Source organism: Pelodiscus sinensis, chromosome 7 (genome assembly GCF_052426305.1).
Source record: "Pelodiscus sinensis isolate ZL-2025 chromosome 7, ASM5242630v1, whole genome shotgun sequence".
Lineage (NCBI taxonomy): Eukaryota > Metazoa > Chordata > Testudines > Trionychidae > Pelodiscus > Pelodiscus sinensis.
The window spans coordinates 65,879,897-65,898,330 of NC_143058.1; the positions used below are offsets into that span (position 1 = coordinate 65,879,897).

Consider the following 18,434-nt stretch of genomic DNA (forward strand, 5'->3'; position numbering starts at 1 on the left):
TCAAGACAATGCACATTTGGCAAGAAACTAAAACTCTTGAGGAGTTGGAACTCTTCAAGAAAAGGATCTAGACTTCATGTGGGAATACTCAGTGAAGACCTCTGTTTCAAAGAAGGGAAAAAAATGTTCTGGTTAGGAGAGATGATATCTTGTAAATTCCTATACTATTTCTTAAACTAATGGGCTATCCTCCTGTTTTGTACTATTTGCTTCTGGTCACCTGCTCTAATAGAGAACATGTCAGAACATCTGCCTAGAGAAGGCTAGCAAAATTGTAAGTAGCAGATGGCTATATTTGGACTGCAGAACATACATACTTAATGTTTTGATATCAATTTATATGCAGCTTGGAATTCACAGGGTTTCTCTACATAAGGAAAAACTGCTCCTACGCTTCAGCTTCAAGGGCTATGATTTATGTATTTAAGGCATTACTCAAAAGGCTTCAGTTCTTAATGGGGCCACCTTGTACTAGGACTGCACAAAAAGACAGATATGGCATTTGGCCCGTCATTCAGAAAAGGAAGTAGTGTACAAAGAATGGACAACATATACAGTACAGGTTGTACTTTCGAAGTGCGGGACTCTGTGGTCCGTCAGAGTCCAGGAGCCTAAGGACAGGAGGGCCAGCTGGGTGGGACATCAGTCGGCTGCATGGGCCCGGGCTGGGGCTGCATGGGAATGGGGTCGAAGCCCCAGCCCCATGGCTGTTCCCAGCTGTACAGGAACAGAGCCCTACGGCAGGAGCCGGAGTCATATTGCCCAGGGAGCCAGCAGTAGCTGGACAAGCAGCCCAGCTTGTGTGGTTTTTTTTACGTACACGTACACGTACACACGAAAATTGTATTTTTTAGCTGCGTGTATGTTCGTAGCTGCTTGTTGTCGGTCCTAGAGATCAGACTACAGTATTGGTGTAAAGGGTATGTCCAGAGTGGTAAAAGGGCCCCTGGATTTTGTGGGAGCCCCAGGCTTCAGTTGGCAGTTTGATAGTGTACCTGTGTTAGAGTACTGTTGTGGCATGCTTTTTGAGTGTTGCTGTTTGTTCAGACACAAGGTCAGTACACCGATGCTTTAAAATCAGAACACAGTACCTGCTGTTTCCAGTGAAGAATGAAATGAGCGTCTTTCCATCCCTGGAATAATGGTTTTAAAATGGTCTAGAATTTTTGATCCTCAAAAGAATCATAGAATCCTACAACACTAGAACTGGAAGGGCCCTCGAGAGGTTAAGTCCCCTGCCCTCACGGCAGGACCAAGCACCGGAATGATCATCCCTGATAGATGTCTAATCTGCTCTTAAAGAAGATCTAATTGATGAGGATATGCAAAACTGAACAGTGTAGTGAAAGCCAATCAGGGCATTTATTCATCCTGTCCTATATCATAAGAGGATACAATGTATTAAACGTGTATTAATTTCAATTACAGGCATATGTTGAAGGCAACAATTTATGCAAAATTGAAACTTCCTCTTGTATTCTTCAATAGGAGAAAATATTAAGGTATGCTGACCTTTTAGGCTTGGCATTGTGCTAGTGGCTACATGCTTCCTTCTCCCTCAATCGGGTCACTTCAGTGTGTCCTTTGGAAAGTGTAGACATTTTTCATGCTGTTGTTCAATTATGCACATGTGGGAAGTGTGAGCTGTTGGCTAGGCTTCATACCCTGTGAACGCTGGTGCTAAAGATTCAGTGTGTGGTGTGCTTTAGACGTTGTCGATAATAAATGGCTGCCTCTATGGGGACAGTGTTGATGAAGAAAGTAGTTCTGGTGGACTGAAAAGCCAAGGGAAAGGGGGAGTGATTTGGTTGTTCGAGGCTCTTGCTGTATTGCAGGAGCAGCTGTCCAAAACACTCATTGTGTTCGTCTGTCTCACCAGGCTTGCATGGGCTGCTGCTAGGCATAGGTTGTAGACTGGCTTGGTGAAGAGGGGATTTTTGTTCTTTCCTGGTAAACTTCCTATGGAGGAAGCTATTAATCTTGAAGTGGTGCTGGGGTTTTAATGTATATAACAGTTTGGGGACTGCTGGTTGAGAATAATCAGTCATTTATTTGGAGCATCTTTATTGACCTCATGAAAGCTCTTACTTCTCGGGACATTCCATAAGCAATCCTACCAAGAAATAAGGCAACCTGCTGCAAAATGCTGAAGGCACCTTCCTTTGGCTCTGTTTTCTTTGCTTGTTGTAGGTATTTTGAGTTGTGCTGTTTACTCCTTGTGCAGATTAGTAGGATAGTCTCTCGTTTTATGTGGACAGTGGCATCTGGTTTGTTTTGTATGTTTCAATTTATATGCTAGCAGTAAGTCTCATTTCTTGTTTTTCAAGCTACACATGAAAACAGATTTGGAGAATGGTACATTTATAAAATAAATGTTAATTAATGGACAATAGCAGCTTATTAATTTTAGGTTTTGGCTGGCTCATTTTAATACCAAAGAAACACACCATTTGAATATTGAAGATGTATCCTATAGGTTAGTTTCTATAGTCCAAAATGAAAACTGAAGTTAGACAAATACTCCTACATTTTTCTTGGATTTATTGGCACTTTCTTTGGAAAAGAGATGATTTCCCATGGAGGCGGACTTTACAAAACACTGAAGCACTCCTGAAAAATCCTGAACAATCTTCAGCCAAAGTTTATTCTTAATAAAGAATTTCACTTAAAGGTCATTTCGCTTTAACGTAGAAAAGTATAATTTTTTATCAAAAAGCTTTCTTTGTAAGCAGATTTAAAAGTTCAATGAGCCCTTTCGTCTGAGTGGCTAGTTAGCAAAGACCACAGGGTGAGTCATCCAGAGATTACCTACAGTTGCAGAAGAATTCTGTAATGAGGAAGATTTCATGAGAGGTGGGGTTCCATCAGCACAACACAGGAACAACTTAAGCCAACTTCCACTTCTGTTCTCTGGTGCTGGGATTCCTACCAGGATGCTGTTTCTGGACATTGTTTCTAACTAGTATGTTACTGGTGTCCTACTTCTCCCCATCAGTATCTCCAGTGGCTGCCTTTCTTCTTATAGCATTCGAGTCTGGGTGTGCAATTGATGTGATTCTTGGTACTCTCACTGCTGCCTACAGGGTTTAATATGAAATTGACTTTGTTGTGTCTTAGCAGAGTTTACAGTTTATTCAGCAGCAGGGGCATTGACTCAATCTGTCTGCAGACTCAAGAAGTTTAGTGTCTTCATTTAATTTGTACCTGTGTAATGTATAGCTTTTCAATGACAGGCTAGAAACATGAATCAGTTTGGGATTCTCAAGAAATTGGTAGCTTAGATCCCATTGCTTGACATGGATAACTTCTCTCATTCTTTTTTTTTCTCTTGAATGAATGTTTTTAATATATTTTTTTAAGCCCTAGAGCACAACTTTGGAAGCCCTGGGGGCCACAGTGATATAAGAGCTGCAACTTCAGTGTGGTTGCATATACATGCAAATATATATGCAGATGGCTTCTTTCACACAATGCCCTTGGCACTCCCGGCACCTCCTCCCGTGGGGCTAGAAACACTGACACCCTGTACCTGTCACTTCCAGCCAGCCTGTCTTTCAGTGCTCACCCCACCTGGGAGATGCCTCGCCATTGTGGAGTGTGTTTTCAGTGGGGACCATGTTCAAAGGATCCCACCCACAGGCCACTTGTTGAACCCCGCGTAAACCCAAATTGCACCACGGGCTGCAAACAAATGGGCCATGGGCCATAAACAAGTGGCCCAAGGGCCATGTGTCGAGTAGCCCTGCCCTAGAGTGAACTGTGGCTGGTTTATCTGTTTTCCACTGCCACTTGAGATTAGCTTGAGAGAGGAAAATGCTGCAAAGTCTCATTATAATATTCAAAAATTAAATAGACCACCTAAAACTACAAGGAAAGTTAAATACATTAAAAAAGCTACAAGTGCCTTTCTTTGGAAAATATAGGAATGTGGCTTAGAAACTAAGGCAACATCTTAATCCACAATTTTCAGCTATTTTCATTGATTAAAAATAAATACTTGGAAAAAGTACTGTTCGTTTTTTTGCATAATCTTTGATAGCTAAGAATGATGGCAGTGCCTTTCTTAGCGTTTTAAAGTTGGTTTATTGCACTAGTTATGACTCTCTCATTCTTTGTGGGCTTTTTTGAAGCTGTGGCTTTTAATTTCCTGCTTGTGGTGGGTTACTTGTTCTTTAAAACACTATAGCTATAGTCCTGTGGATTGCCTTTCCGGTAGCAGTTATCAGGTTACTACCATTTGACTTACCAAACACTTCACTACACAAATGTAAAGTATGTGGTTATTGTCATAAATATAGCCTGCAGCGGCTTTTGTGTGCGGACTTGTTGATTTTAAAAGTTATGTTTTCAGTGGCCATAAATCAGTGTCATGTTTGCCAAAGCCTTAAAATGAGAAAAGTAACATCATTGATAATTCCCTCTTTTAACGTGTTGAATTTTTGGTTCATTTAATTTTTCAAACTGTTTTTTGGCATACGGGTCTGTTACTTTTGGTAATGGGGTCAGGAGAAAGTAAACTTGGTAATGTCTTCATGTTCCCTTTATATTGATGGCCCATGGGTTGGATCCGTTGTGCCACGCCTTTTAATCTGTCCTGTGGTAGGGAGCAGCAGGGCTCAAGGTGGCTGGCTGCTCTTTGTGGCTCTCTGTGCCGTGGGGAGAGGAGAGAGGTTTTGCAGGCTGCCCCTGCACCAAGCAAAATCTTTCAGCTCCCATGGGCTGAAATTTTGGTGGGGGAGCAATGCAGGACAATTTTTCAACTCCCATTAGATGGTTTCTGGCCAGTAGGAGTGGAGAGATTTTGCTGGGAAGTGGGGGCTCCCCCTGCACCACAGAAAGCTGCAGGGGACAGAGCACCTTCTCCTCTCCTGCACCTGTACTCCGTCCTGGGCCGTGCCCCCCCAATCTTCTGCCCCACGACACAACCTCCTCCTTCACTCTGATCCCAGTCTCCTGCCCCGAACTCACTTCTGCACCCGAATCATTATCATAATCAGATACCTGGCAACCATGGTTTTGAAAAGAAACTGAGCAGATTCATAAAGTTAACGGACTGTCTGCAGAGAAAAGAAAGAGTGGATAGTTCAAAACACAAGCTATTTCCTTAATTTCTTGCTGTCAGACTTGGTGATGAGCATTAAATCTTGTAAACGGTTTTCTTTTTTGTAACTCGTGAAAAATATTTCATCATGCAGTCATCTGATGCTAGTTTAAAAGTCAGACACAAACAGAAATCCTTAAGGACTTCAGACCTCACCTAGATTGTAAAAACCTACTGAGACTTACTATTGCCGCCAGGATGACTAAGTTGGGTCTCTGGATAGGTATCCTGCAGTGGGTATATCCAGGTGGCTAAAGAGTTCCTGTAAACAGAGCTGGTGGAGTGGTTGGCATTTCTCATCCCTCCTTCCCCACTGACTGCTTTAGGCCTGATTAGGCCAGAGCTTCACACTAAATGTAAAATGCTAATTTTCTGTCTTGAAAGTAATGGGCAGCTAAACAAAGTGATCAGACAACACAACTGTTATCAGCAGGGCTCGACAATCATGGCAGAAACCACTTGCCAGCCCCACACTGCGCATGCGCGAACTGCTGGTGAACGGGGCAACCGGATGAAATCTACTCACCACAGGCGAGTAGATAAGCAGATTTGTCGAGCCCTGGTTATCTGTATTCGAAAGATTTCTGGACAGAGCAATAACTTGCTAAATTCCTTTATAGTTTGATTGGTCCAAAATTATTGTTGATGCAAATTTTAGACCCTTCTGCCGAAATGCTCTGCAGCCTAATGTAGATTATTTCCTCCGCCAACGTGTTTGGAATAGCAAACTGCACGTCTTGTTTATATGTTCGTGGAGGTCTTTTATCTGCACCCAAACAAACAAAACACCACAACAATCTCTAGGTTGTTTATGGATTCATGTTCGTACATTTATACAGGGCTCTACAAAAACACACATTTTCTGCCCCAAAGGTTTTTGGAGCTGAGCTCAGTAATGTGTTAAAGCATCAGTCCATCTGCTTTGCATTGATTTCTTGTGGTGTTTCATCTAGACTTATTTACAGAAGCACAACACAAGAATCATGTTTTCTGTCAGTACAGAAAACCAATTTGTGTACGGGTTTGGGGGAAAAGATGTGGGAGAACTGAGCAGTCTTTGACCTCAAATCAGGATGTCTAGGAGGCAGGCTCTTCTGTGGACTAACTACACCCTGGTCCGTGTGTGGTTAAATGAGAGAGAATTTGCAGTGCCTCAGGATCTATTGGAAAGAGCGACATCTACTGGAGAAAAGCTTGCTCAATTTAGCAACACTTCAGATACAAGTTGTCCTTACAAAACACAGCCTTTAAAAGTAGTCACCTTAAGCCACCGCTTAACACTCCTGTTTGTAAATAAACTTCTGTTTAAAAGAAGCATGTCGGGGAGCTCCCAGGTGAGTTTTAAGACACACTGGACATGCTATGGATTGCAGACATAGCAATTTTTAACATTAAACAAAAACATGTTTTGAAATTACAGTTTACTAATGATAGTTATGAATGTCTAATGGTTGTATAGGTGAGTTATTGGCAAGGTTATGGAGAAGGCAGTGACATTTAAGCTTCAGAATTGCAGCCCTTCTTCATCCCACAGAATTGGGCTTCAGGTCAGGCCATGGTACTGAAAAACCCCTGCTGGTCCTCAGGACAGAAATCAAGCTCTTGCTGCTAGATCGCTCCACAGCCTTGAACAAAGCTTCTCCTGTGGTGGTGGTAGAATTCTACTTGAGTAAGTGGAGGCACTGGAGCTGTTGATTCAGATGAGATGCTCCAGGTAGGGATGACCACATGCTTTTCAATGCCAGCCCCGGTTTTGTGAAGTTCCTCAAGGCTCAGTTTTTCTCTCCTCTTCTCTTTGACTTCTACAAGAGACTGCATGGGATGGTCCCGAGGCTTGGCTCCAGGCACTCAATCTAGGAATATGCAGATGAAATAAAACTGCATCATGAAGATGCTTTAACACCAGGGCAGCTGATTAAAAACACCCCAGAAAGAAATGTTAGGAAGGAAAGAGAAAACACTTCACTACACTTCACCAGATACAAAGGCCTTAGGATTTACTGGCAGCACCTCAGTCCTTTGCTTGACTCCACATTACAATGGGCATGCAGGTTGCTATTCGGGTTCAACCAAGAGCTTCACTGCCTCCATGTTACTATATAAGATTAATGCAACTTCCTCCCTCCCCCTGGTTACTGTCCCTGCTGGCCAAATGCTATGGCTAGCAATAGAACGGCAGAATCATGTGAGAAACTTCAAGATCATTGCTTACTGGTGATCATCTCAATGGACAACTGAAGAATTAAAAGCAGAACCTGTATTCACATTGTTCCCTGGGAGCAGCTGGATGTCTGTGAATATGCCCCTGGATCTAATCTAAGACATCAAAGCTATTGAGTGGATGCTAAGAGGGCTCTCCTTTGCTCCTTGTAGACTTTAAAAAACCCTCTATCTCTGGATCAGTTATAGGAAGGGTAAGCATGAGAATATCCCATCACATATTCATTAGATAGATTTTTAGATGTAGGCAGAATAGTAATATTTCTGGCAGTGATATTGGTCCTTTGTCATGCATCTCAAACTCCATATCTGCAAGCACATATTTTGACAGTCCATTGAAATGTGTGACAAATCTCCAAACCGTAGAACAGTCCTGTTTGTGTGCATTTGTGTTGATTCCATATCTGAATGAACTTAAGTTGCGTGAAGATTTTAACTTTATCTGATTTTCAAGCATCTCCATCACTGCAAATCAAATAAACCAGGTTTGCAGTTTGTTACTGATCTAGAGGATAACAAAAAGAAATGAGAAAATAGTTGTGGAAATACTGTGTTAAAAGAAAACAAATATGTGGCAGAATAAACCCAGAATGGTATTTTACAACAGTATCATGAAGAGCATTGATATCTTTGTGTTTATTTGTATTTCCTTTTCCATTTCTCCCTCTTTTCACTTGCCTTGAGTTACTTAAATCACCTTTTTGAAAACCAGCTGATCTGTGTGAAACAGTCCTAATGGCTCTTGTTCCCCTAAGTCACCCACGCATTACAATTGCTACATTTCCTTTTATCACACTTATCCTGGACTGTTTTTAAATGGAATGTCAAAGCTTTTACAAAGCAAATACTTTTAAAAGTACATTTCCCCTCATTCTTTGCAGAGTTTTGAAATTTGTATTTGTTTAGTTGTGTGTGGAATCTGTTGAATTGACTTCTTGTCCTGCTCAAGATGAGGCTTTATTCTTCCAACACAAGTCACTGCATAGGCTGCTGAAGACAACACTTACATCTGGCATTTTAAAATTACTGTCATTTGGCTATTAATTTTTGCATGTCTTGTGGTCTCTCAGCAACTTGAGCTCTTCCTCCTTTCGTGACTGGTTGACAAATAGACTATAATTTAAGGAAGGAGACAATCAAAAATTGCCTAGTAATATAGTGAAGATGACTTTATTTGTGGGACTCTGCACTTCAGTGTCTCAATTTTAGCTGAAATGAGATCAGATTTCATGCCACTTATTTCATGCAGAAATGCAAATTTTGTAGCCATTGCAGGTATTTTGCCCAAGCATCATCAGAGCCGGTTTGCCGAGCGTTCATGGTTTGTGTGGCATAATAGAGCTACAGAAAATCATGTAAGGCGCTGCTGGGCTGTCACTAACCTCAGTGGGATACATGTTATCTTCCATGTGACGTTTAGACATTAGTTACTCTTCTGTAATCAGGAAGATTCAAAACAGAAATCTTTGTAAACCTGTTCTATAGTAGAGGTAGAAGACAGCATTGTTACTCAGTTGCTGTTGTATCATAAAAGTTATTTGGAAGAAAACATGAGTATTTGTCAATGTTCCATTCATGTGCAGAATAATTTTTTATATGCAGAGACATGTGTGACTGTACACCACCAGTAGAAACAAATTAGCTATGGATAGTCTACTAATCAGCTGGGTGGCATTAGAATCTTCTCAATGGCCGCACAAGCACACAGGTTACAGGGAACACCGGATATTTGTGAAAATGCTTGGGGCTTTGCTAAGAAATAGTACTGATAATTGAAGCACCATGTCTGTCATTGGCAGTGGAAAGTCTCTAAGGCTAGATGTTATATTTAAAATTGAGAGCAATACTAAATTAACTGTTTTCCTCTTCCTCTTTTTACCCTTCCCTTATTTCCATCCCCGGTTCTTATTATGAAATATTGCCAAACCATCTCCATGTTTTGTTAGCCTATAAAGTGCTATGAGACTATTTGTTGGTTTTTCAGTTTACCTGTACAGACTAATTTGGCTATCCCCTGAAGCTGCCAGTTATCTTACCCTACAATTACTGTAGTAATACAGGTTGAACCTCTCTAGTCCAGCACTCGCTTGTCCAGCAACGTCCATGGTGCAGCATGATTTTATTTGATGTCCACTTACCATGGTTGTGGCTGTTTCCTGCAATCAATCCTGTAGTTTGTTTGCAGCCACCGGTGCTGGACCTCAGTGTTCTGTGCTGTGATTTAGCTCTAATTAACCCCTAAAATGTCGTCATAGAGCTCCATAAGCAGTGGCAGTGTTTGCTGCTAGACAATACTGACTTCCTGTGGTTAGGTAAAATCTCTGGCTCGGCACTGGTCTGGTCCCGAGGGTGCCAGACTAGAGAGGTTTTAACCTATAGTAAATAGAGCTTGTCTAGCAATAGTTGCTTACGGCAAATATTTAAGATGGTTTCTGCTGAGTTCTGCATGCTTTGGGATGCGCTGGATCTTAATAAACTAAGCAGTCAACTCAATTGAATGTGGTATTGGTGTTTCTTCTTGATAACTGCTATAAATCACATTGTGAGAAGGAAGTAAAGAATGCGTTCATTCAGTTCGACTTCTTCCCTTTTGGATGCACAGTGCATCTTCCAGATCTCTGGGCTAATTAAAATGCCATTACAGTACATATACTACAGTCCAGTCCAGGGAGAGTTCCAAAAATAGATTCTTGAGTGCAGACAGATTAGAACGAAACATGCAAAGAGCATTTTTCATGGGGTTAAGGAAACATAATGCATTTGCTGCCTTTAATTGCTTTCTCACTTGTAAATGTACAGTGTTTTTCCATATCGTAAACGTCAAGTGAATAGGCAGATAAATACATTCACAAAAGCTTCTCTTCTCATTCCTAATAGTCTACCTTAGAAGTATGTTTCTCAGTTACCTTTTGGCATCGTTTTTAATTCTGGAAATAGCAGTGGACCGTGTTTACTTGGCAGGCACAAACTTCAGGTACCTGCTGCTCTTTGTTCCTCCCACATGTCCCAGTCCTGCAGGTTTTCATTCCAGTTGTACCACTGCAGGGCACTGTTTCTCACAACGTTTTAGAAAGACAAAAAAACTCAAATCGTCCAGTACCTGAACTGGTTTCCTCCAATAAAAGATATGGAATAATATCAGGGGTATGTTTATTCAAGAACACCCCCTCCCCTTTATGCTCCTTTTATATATTCTTAGAGAAGTTGCATGTTGCAAGTATCTCAGTTCCTATATACCTATAACAGAAACAAATGTCTAGGTGCTGGTTTAGATTTGGAATATGTCCATCACAACCCCTAGGTAATCCAGGCACACCAGTCTTATGCAGAACACACTGTAAACATCCTGATAAAATGGGTGAACTTTGCCATGTCTGGTAAGCTGACAGGTTTCAGGCCACTTTGGACAGATGGTAGAAACAATTCCAACATTAGAGAACCCCTTGGAGCATACCCTGCTTTCGGTCCCCAAGCTTTCAAATCTAAGAACCGATCAAGACCATGCCATACGATATCATTTACTGTGATGGCTTACGCCAAGATAGAAAAAGCTACGTTACTTTTCCAGTTACATATTTTATAGCTAGAGCTGGATGTAAACACCTTTTAATGACACTTTGAAGCAGCTTGGAAGACTCCAAATTTTATCTGACTTACTTCTGTGGCCCTCACAGTGCATCTGGTTTTCCCACAATCGCTTTGGTTAAGAAAGCTGAAACTTCTAGGCCAGGTGGCTGGGAAGAAAATCTTCCAAATGTTAAACGCAAGGTAAATGGATAGCCTCGCCTTCCTGTTCCTGGAGAGAGTCTGAAATAGTAAAATGGAGAGGCACGAATTCCTGGAATGACACTTGAATGTCACATTAACAATTGCATTATTGATCGTTTTAGCAGCTGGAATGAGGATGGAGGTGGGAAAGAAGGCCTGGCAGTGGAAATTGCTGTAGGCAATGACATGCAGAGGGCAGAAGGGAAGATATAAAAACATGGGGATGAGAAACAAAGTAGGGTTCAGAAGCAAGAGAGGACAGAAATATAGCGATGTCCTAAGGTGGAGGGGGGGACATGTTCCCTCCGAGTGCTTATTAAGGAGCAGCAACGGAAAGTACAGTCATTCTACAAAGGCTAGATTTTGTTTTGTGGCTTTTGTGCGAACTCCTCATTGACATGAGTGGATGTCTTGTTGAGCATAGGGAGTGGGGGTGTGGAGCACTAAGGCTATGTCTAGATTGCATCCCTTTTTCGAAAAAGGGATGCAAATTAGACTTATCGCAATCGCTAATGAAGCGGGGATTTAAATCTCCCCGGCTTCATTAGCATAAAAATGGCTGCCGCTTTTTTTCGGCACGGAGCTTTGCCGGAAAAAAGTGCCAGTCTAGACGCGGATCTTTTGGAAAATAAAGCCTTTTCCAAAAGATCCCTTATCCCTCTTAAAATAAGGGATAAGGCCGTGGTCCCCAACCCGGTGCCCGCGGGCGCCATGGCGCCCGCCGGGCTCTTTACATGCGCCCGCGGAGCAATCTGGGCTGGCAGGTGCCAGCCCCGGGCGCATGGCCGGTCCCGGCCCCGGTGGCGCCGCGTGTGCCCTTGCCGGCTCCAGCCTTGGCCCCGCCCCCGGGGGCACCGCGTGTGCCCTGGCCCCGGCCTTGGCCCCATGGCGCTTATGGGGGGGGGAGGGAGTGCCGGTCCCGGGCGCGCGGCGCTTGCCGGGGGCCACCGGGCGCGTGGCTATGGGGGAAGGCCACACCCCCTGGCGCCCGCCAACCTGAAAAGGTTGGGGACCACTGGGATAAGGGATCTTTCGGAAAAGGTTTTATTTTCCGAAAGATCCGAGTCTAGACTGGCGCTTTTTTCCGGCAAAGCTCCGTGCTGAAAAAAGCGGCAGCCATTTTTATGCTAATGAAGTGGGGGAGATTTAAATCCCCGCTTCATTAGCGATTGCGATACGTCTAATTTGCATCCCTTTTCCGAAAAAGGGATGCAATCTAGACTGAGCCTAAATGTATGCTCTGACCCATACCACAGAGCTAGTGGAATGCAGCTGCTTTTATTAAATGAGTATGATGTGCTTAGATGTAGCCTTGCTCCTGGTCCCTGGTGAGCACCGGCATTTACCATTAACAGTATGCTCTGTGCAGCCTTTTAAATTGGGCCCGTGCAGAGACCAGCACCGTTGTACCCAATCCTAGGATCAGAAAGCCAGGAATAACTGGGAGAGGGGAAGATATTTCTGGTCACTAGTGCCAAGTGAGGGTTTGGGAGTTATCAGGCCTGGAAGTATTTCTACCCTGCAAACTTTTAAAAGTTTAGTTAGCCTGGTCTGCTACCCTCCAGCACTGAACAGTGTCTGTTTTGCCTGGGCTGAGCTTTAGCTTACTTGTCAGCTAGTGCTTTTCTTGGTTGGATACTGAGAGAGCAGAACTTCTTCCCCATTTGGGCTTGCGGAAGGTGATAATTTTTGTATGATCTGCATGCCTCTTGGCAAAAGGCCCCAAACACCTGTCCACCCAAATTGCCCCAGTGCCTGGGTGATGGAATAGATCAGCATAGAACTCCATGTGAGTATCTGTTGAGCTACTGAGAGTAGTTGCTAGGAGCCCCTTGACAACAGAGGTGTTGAAGAGTCATCCAGTTTAGACAAGTAAACCGTTCTGAGCTGATGCCGTTGTATGGAAGGCTGCAGGCGGATTATCAAGAGCAGTGTTCTCTTTGAGTGATGCCCTGTCCTAAAGCTAGAATGAAAAGGATCACATTATGTGGAATTGAGATGACCCCCGCTGACTCACTGATCCTTACTGAATAACTTGAATAAAAAAAGATACAGAGAATCTGTATACAGGGGTAGCAGGTTTAAAACTAATAAAAGAAAGTTCTTTACACAGTGTGTAGTCAACCTGTGGAACTCCTTGCCAGAGGAGGCTGTGAAGGCTAGGACTATAATAGAGTTTAAAGAGAAGCTAGATAATTTCATGGAGGTTAGGTCCATAAAAGGCTATTAGCTAGGGGATAAAATGGTGTCCTTGACCTCTGTTTGTCAGGCTGGAGAGAGATGGCAGGAGACAAATCGCTTGATCATTGTCTTCGGTCCACCCTCTCAGGGGCATCTGGTGCTGGCCCCTGTTGGCAGACAGGATACTGGGCTAGAAGGACCTTTGGTCTGACCCAGTACGGCTGTTCTTACGTTCTTATGAAATAAAGGCAGTAATTGGCATGATCAATAGCCTCATTGAGCTCATGACTTATTAGCTGAAGGCTATTGATACTAGGCCCTCCTATAGACAGGTGTTAACTATCTTAACCACAGTGGGTTGAGTACATGGCATCACGTATCCCTTCTTGTATCCCTTCTCCACATTTTTCTAGGATATGTAACTTTGCCATGAGCTATCACTCCCCATCCCAGAGAGCACAAAGAGGAAGCGGGGACAGAGAAACGGGGAGGTAGTATAGGTGACTTGGTAAAACAGATAGGAGAAATATTTTTTCCCTTCAATTACATTTGCCTTGATTAATTGGACTGTGTGTGTTCGGTGGCTAGGAAGAAAGGGTTAAAAGTCCTATGGAATTTTAGTAAAGGAAACTAATTTTATTCACTTTGTCATTTGTCAATCCAGAATGTCTCCCATCTCTTTGCTTATTCATGAGTGTTGGCATAAGCCCCTGTAAAAGCATTTCTCTTGGAAAGGTCAGTTGCACGTTCTGAGAACTATGAACTGAACATCTCGAGTAACCATGGTAAGAAGGGAACATAGCTCTGCAGGAGCAGAGAAAAAGCTTGGTTTTTTTTATTCAGGACCCGAAGGAAAATTTCCTCAAGACTGCCAGCACATTTTCAGTGTGGTAGCACAACATATGTTGTATTGGCTGTTGTTGCACGTTTTTTCTTTTAAAATATTTTACAGTTTTTTCTCTGATATACCTAGAGTGAGTAGTCACATGTGTAAGGCTGCCTGATCAGTACTCTTGCAACAGCTGGTTTTGAGTTGCTCAGAGCTTTCTCAAACTTTCACTAGATTTGCTGTTGACAGAATGAGGATTTCTTCCACACTCTTCCCCTCCCCACCTCCTTTTTTAAAAAAGGTTGAAAGTTTGCCTAGACATGATAAAATCTTTTTTGAGAGTAAAGGCAACCCACACAGATTTTCTGATCTTGTTGTTTATAGCCATACACTCCCGAATAATGTTGACATTTTGCTGGGAAAAGAGGTCTTAAACTGGATAGATGTTTTGTTTTTTTATCTGGTGAAAATCTGGCTTAATTTGGCAGTTGTCATGCTTTAAAAATCTCTTCTTTTAAGCCTACATGTTAACTTTTGTTTTTTAAAATGGCCTTCTATTTTTAATAGCAATGAATATGCATGCTTAATAATATTGGGTGGAATTTTAATATTTTCCACAAAAATTGTGGAAACTCTAACCACTTGATCAGAGTAGCTTTTGTACTGCTTGTTAGATATTTTTTCCTATTATGCTTTTCGGAAACTCCTAAGTCCCTCTAAGAGAATTTACTTATTTCGGGAGGTGACACCTGACTCTTTTTCCTAAGACCAGTTCCCTGAATTTGACCTGGAGGCCGACAGAAAGCTTTCAGAATGCGTGTATTCTAGTGCAAAGATCCACGTAATATGTGAGTTCCTGCATTCTGGAGGAGCTTCTGCTTCTGAATAACGGGAGGTGTATCCCTAAATAGTATTGCAGCGGTCTAATGGTAAGTTGATAAATGCATAGATAAATGTACCAAGCGCTGCGTCCCAAACAAAGTTGCACTCCCCTTATTAACAATAGATGGGACAGTGGGCTCTTTATTAGGTAAACTTTGTTTTATTAAAGCCACGAATTTGTGAACCTGAAAAACAAACAATTGTACATGACTCGTTAGTATTGCTGATGTAGATGATTAGACAGTTCCTGTATTGCCCTTCTCCAATTTAATAGTAGCTGCGTCTTGTCCAAATTAACTCTCTGCAGAAATTAGTTCTCATCCAAATGCCAATCTCTAATCCATTGCACTGTTGCTGCGGAATCCTCCATCATTTTACTGGCTGCTATATTTCCTTTAAAAAACAAACAAACCAAGCCCAAATGGCTTAACTGGAATGTGCTAAAAGAAAAGCTCAGCTCAGTTCATGCACATATTTTACCTGAGGTTTTACCAAACTGAGTGGTACTAAAAGACAATTGATGCACACAACAAATAGGGCACTTAATTCCATTTTCTCTTCAAACTGTTTGGACTAGAGAGAATATGCAGAAAAAATGAGCCAGCGTTATTTATGTAATGAAAAAATTAACATGTAAATGGTAAACTCAGTGCTGTTTTTTTATTTGACTGTGGAGCGATCCGGTACCTGCTTTGATGTTATATAGCTTGATTCACCTGTATTGATATTAGAAGGTGGTAGACAGCAAGATGCTGGAGAAGAATGAACAAAAAAGGTGGGAAAGTGGGTGTGTGGAACCATGTTGCAAGGTCAATAAATAATTTCATTGCTTCATTTTGGGGAAAAAATCAAGAAGTTTGGTGCACCATTCATTGTGCAGTAGTAACTTGTAACGACTTCTGTTTCTGCCTCAACTTGTTTTGTGTGCAAGGTGTGATCTTTAAAACAGAGAAATGTTTTGACAATGCTTGGACTTGTGTATAAAATCCAACCCACTGCAAAATGGCACAGGATTCATATCTGTGTTAGTCTTCTGCAGTGTACTCTGTTTTCTTTACCATCTCTTCCAGATATTACAGCTGCTTATAGAATGTATCTGAAGGCTCTCTTTCTGCTAGGAGCTTCACCGCACTCTTACGAAATAGAAAAAGGAATAGCCATTTAGTTATTCAGTGATAGGTACCTTGTTAGTAGTAAGCTTGATAAGATCTCCCGGAGTCCTGACAGGTACATTAAGCACTAAATGCAAACCAGAGCAGAACAGGTTAGAGAAGGGTTCTTATTTTCTGGCTTGGTCTATAGCGACGATGATGCTGACTTACTGCATCCTTCTTTAAAATGATTTGTGATGTTGGTGTGGTTTTTTTCCTTTGCACTGAGGGTTAGTTTATGACCAGAGGTGGTGCTAGCCTCTTGGGTGCGCTATGCAGCAATATTATTTTCTCCCTCCCAAACACAGACTAATACTTAGCCAGGAGCCCCCTTAAGCTGCTTGGGGCCCAAAGCAATTGCTTGGTCTGCATCTGCCCAGCAAGGGCTCTGCTAGTGACTTGGGTTAATTGAGCTACCAGACAGTCCACAAGCAGGTGATGATGTCAAATCCTTTTTGTGTTTTCCAGATGGACTTTCTGGCCGAGATCAGCCAGTAGAGCTGCTAAATCCACCTAGAGTGAACCATATGCCCAGTTCTGGTAAGAAGAAAAAGACATTTCTTTCTAATGTTATTCCTGGGGGAGGCTGGGGGAAGCATGCACACTACTGTCTTATTTTCTGTGGTAAAAGGGTTAGGAGATCACCAATGTAGGAAGCGAGTGTTGTCCTATGCCAGGGTTTAGCCAGGAGGACTGACAGACAGACTGGCATGATTGGTTGAGACGTGGCAGAATTCTTTCTAAAGATACCACCTGGAAGAATTCTCAACCTTGGCTCTTGATTTTCTAATGTGAGATTTTGGTTCTGGTCTTTCCAAAGTGCAGAATTCCCACAGCATGCAAAATTTGTATCCTCATCTGAGCTGCTATCCGCAAAGAGAGTCCCTGGATATAAAGCAAATACCTGCGGATTTGGAGGGCTCTACTGCTGACTCCCAGTGACCTGAGATGCATGGGTCCTGATCATTGTCTGAGGTTACATGTTCATTCCCCCCCCCCCGCCCCCCCCCAAAAGCCTGGCACCCAAGGATGCTCTTGGGTTTCTTAATATTCTGCAGGAAGATGAACCCTTCCTAGTGAAACATGTGGCACCATCTGAAAGAGAAGGGAGAGCCGTTCTGTACTTTCCAGAGTCAAAAAGACCAGAGGGCTAGGCTGACATGTTTCAGCAAGGAGGGCATAAGAATCAGGGTTAGTGCGTTTTTAAGGCAAGCAATTGTAAGTGAAGTATTACGTGGTTCAGGATGTAGAGGTCATTGGGTGTCAATGATACTGTCTGGCTGTATCTACTTTTAGGTTTGTGTACGGTCACCATCACCATACCCTTGCATGCCTTTCATTCCAGTTACATTGGTGATAGAAAGCTCTTCTTTCAGTGAGTGCTCATGTGGATCCTTATGTGTGCATACACCGTGTGCCGCTGTCCAAAGATTCCCCTAGTGGTCACATACAGGAAGGGTTAATGGTCCCCTAGAATATGCGCTAACTGCCTACTTGCAGTAAGTAGTTCCAGTCTGCAGTTTGCTGTGATGCTGGGAGTACCTCCTTTCCTATATCTGTGTGTGCTTGGAAGCTTGTCTTATTCACCAACAGAAAGTGGCCCAATGAAATATTATCCTTGTCTCCCTGATAACCAGGGCTGGACGTGCCTAGGACTATATAGTATGATTTAGGAACTTCTTTCATTCCTATAGATTTTCAGTGGAATTGAGGTGCCTAAGTGATGTAGGTACTTTCGAAAGTGTTTCAGAGAGGTAGCCATGTTGAGACCCGACAGAGGGATGTAGTCTAGATGTCAGAGGGATGTAAATGAAGCTGGGATTTAAATATCCTGTGCTTCATTTGCATAATCACGTAATGGCGCTCTTTCAAAAAAGCATTATTTTGAAATTGAAACCGCGATCTAGATGCGGTTCTTTTGAAAACGGGGAGCTTTTTCGAAAGATCCTATAAAAAGACCCTGTAAAAATGAGGTTTTATTTGTCAATGTTGCATATGAATTCCAGCTCATCAGTTTCCCATTGCTGTCTGTTCTTGAAGTGTGTTTGCCTGAGAATAGCAACATGAAACTGTGTGCCCAGGGAGATTGAAGTGCTCCCCCACTGGTTTGAGTATGTGGCCGTTCTCCATGTCTGATGCATGTCCATTTATTCTTTTGCATAGAGACAGTCCGGTTTGTCCGATGTCCCGGCAGAGAGATGTTGCTGGCACATATGACATTAGTAGATGTGCACGTGAATGAGTCTTTGATGCTACTACTTGGGTTGGCAACCTACGGCATGCATGCCAAAAGTGACACTCA

General features: G+C 42.5%; 1 protein-coding gene across 7 annotated transcripts in view; it reads left to right on the forward strand.

Annotated features, from left to right (window-relative positions):
• Positions 1-18,434, forward strand: part of HDAC4 (histone deacetylase 4) — a 228,843-nt gene that overhangs the window by 78,386 nt on the left and 132,023 nt on the right. For 6 of the 7 annotated variants that reach the window (XM_075934078.2, XM_075934081.2, XM_089779976.1 and 3 more), the window contains one exon: positions 16,601-16,672. The exons of the other annotated variant lie outside the window; for it this stretch is intronic. In XM_075934078.2, the coding sequence (XP_075790193.1) occupies positions 16,601-16,672 (72 nt within the window). The remainder of the gene's footprint in view (positions 1-16,600; positions 16,673-18,434) is intronic. 7 annotated transcript variants of the gene reach the window in all.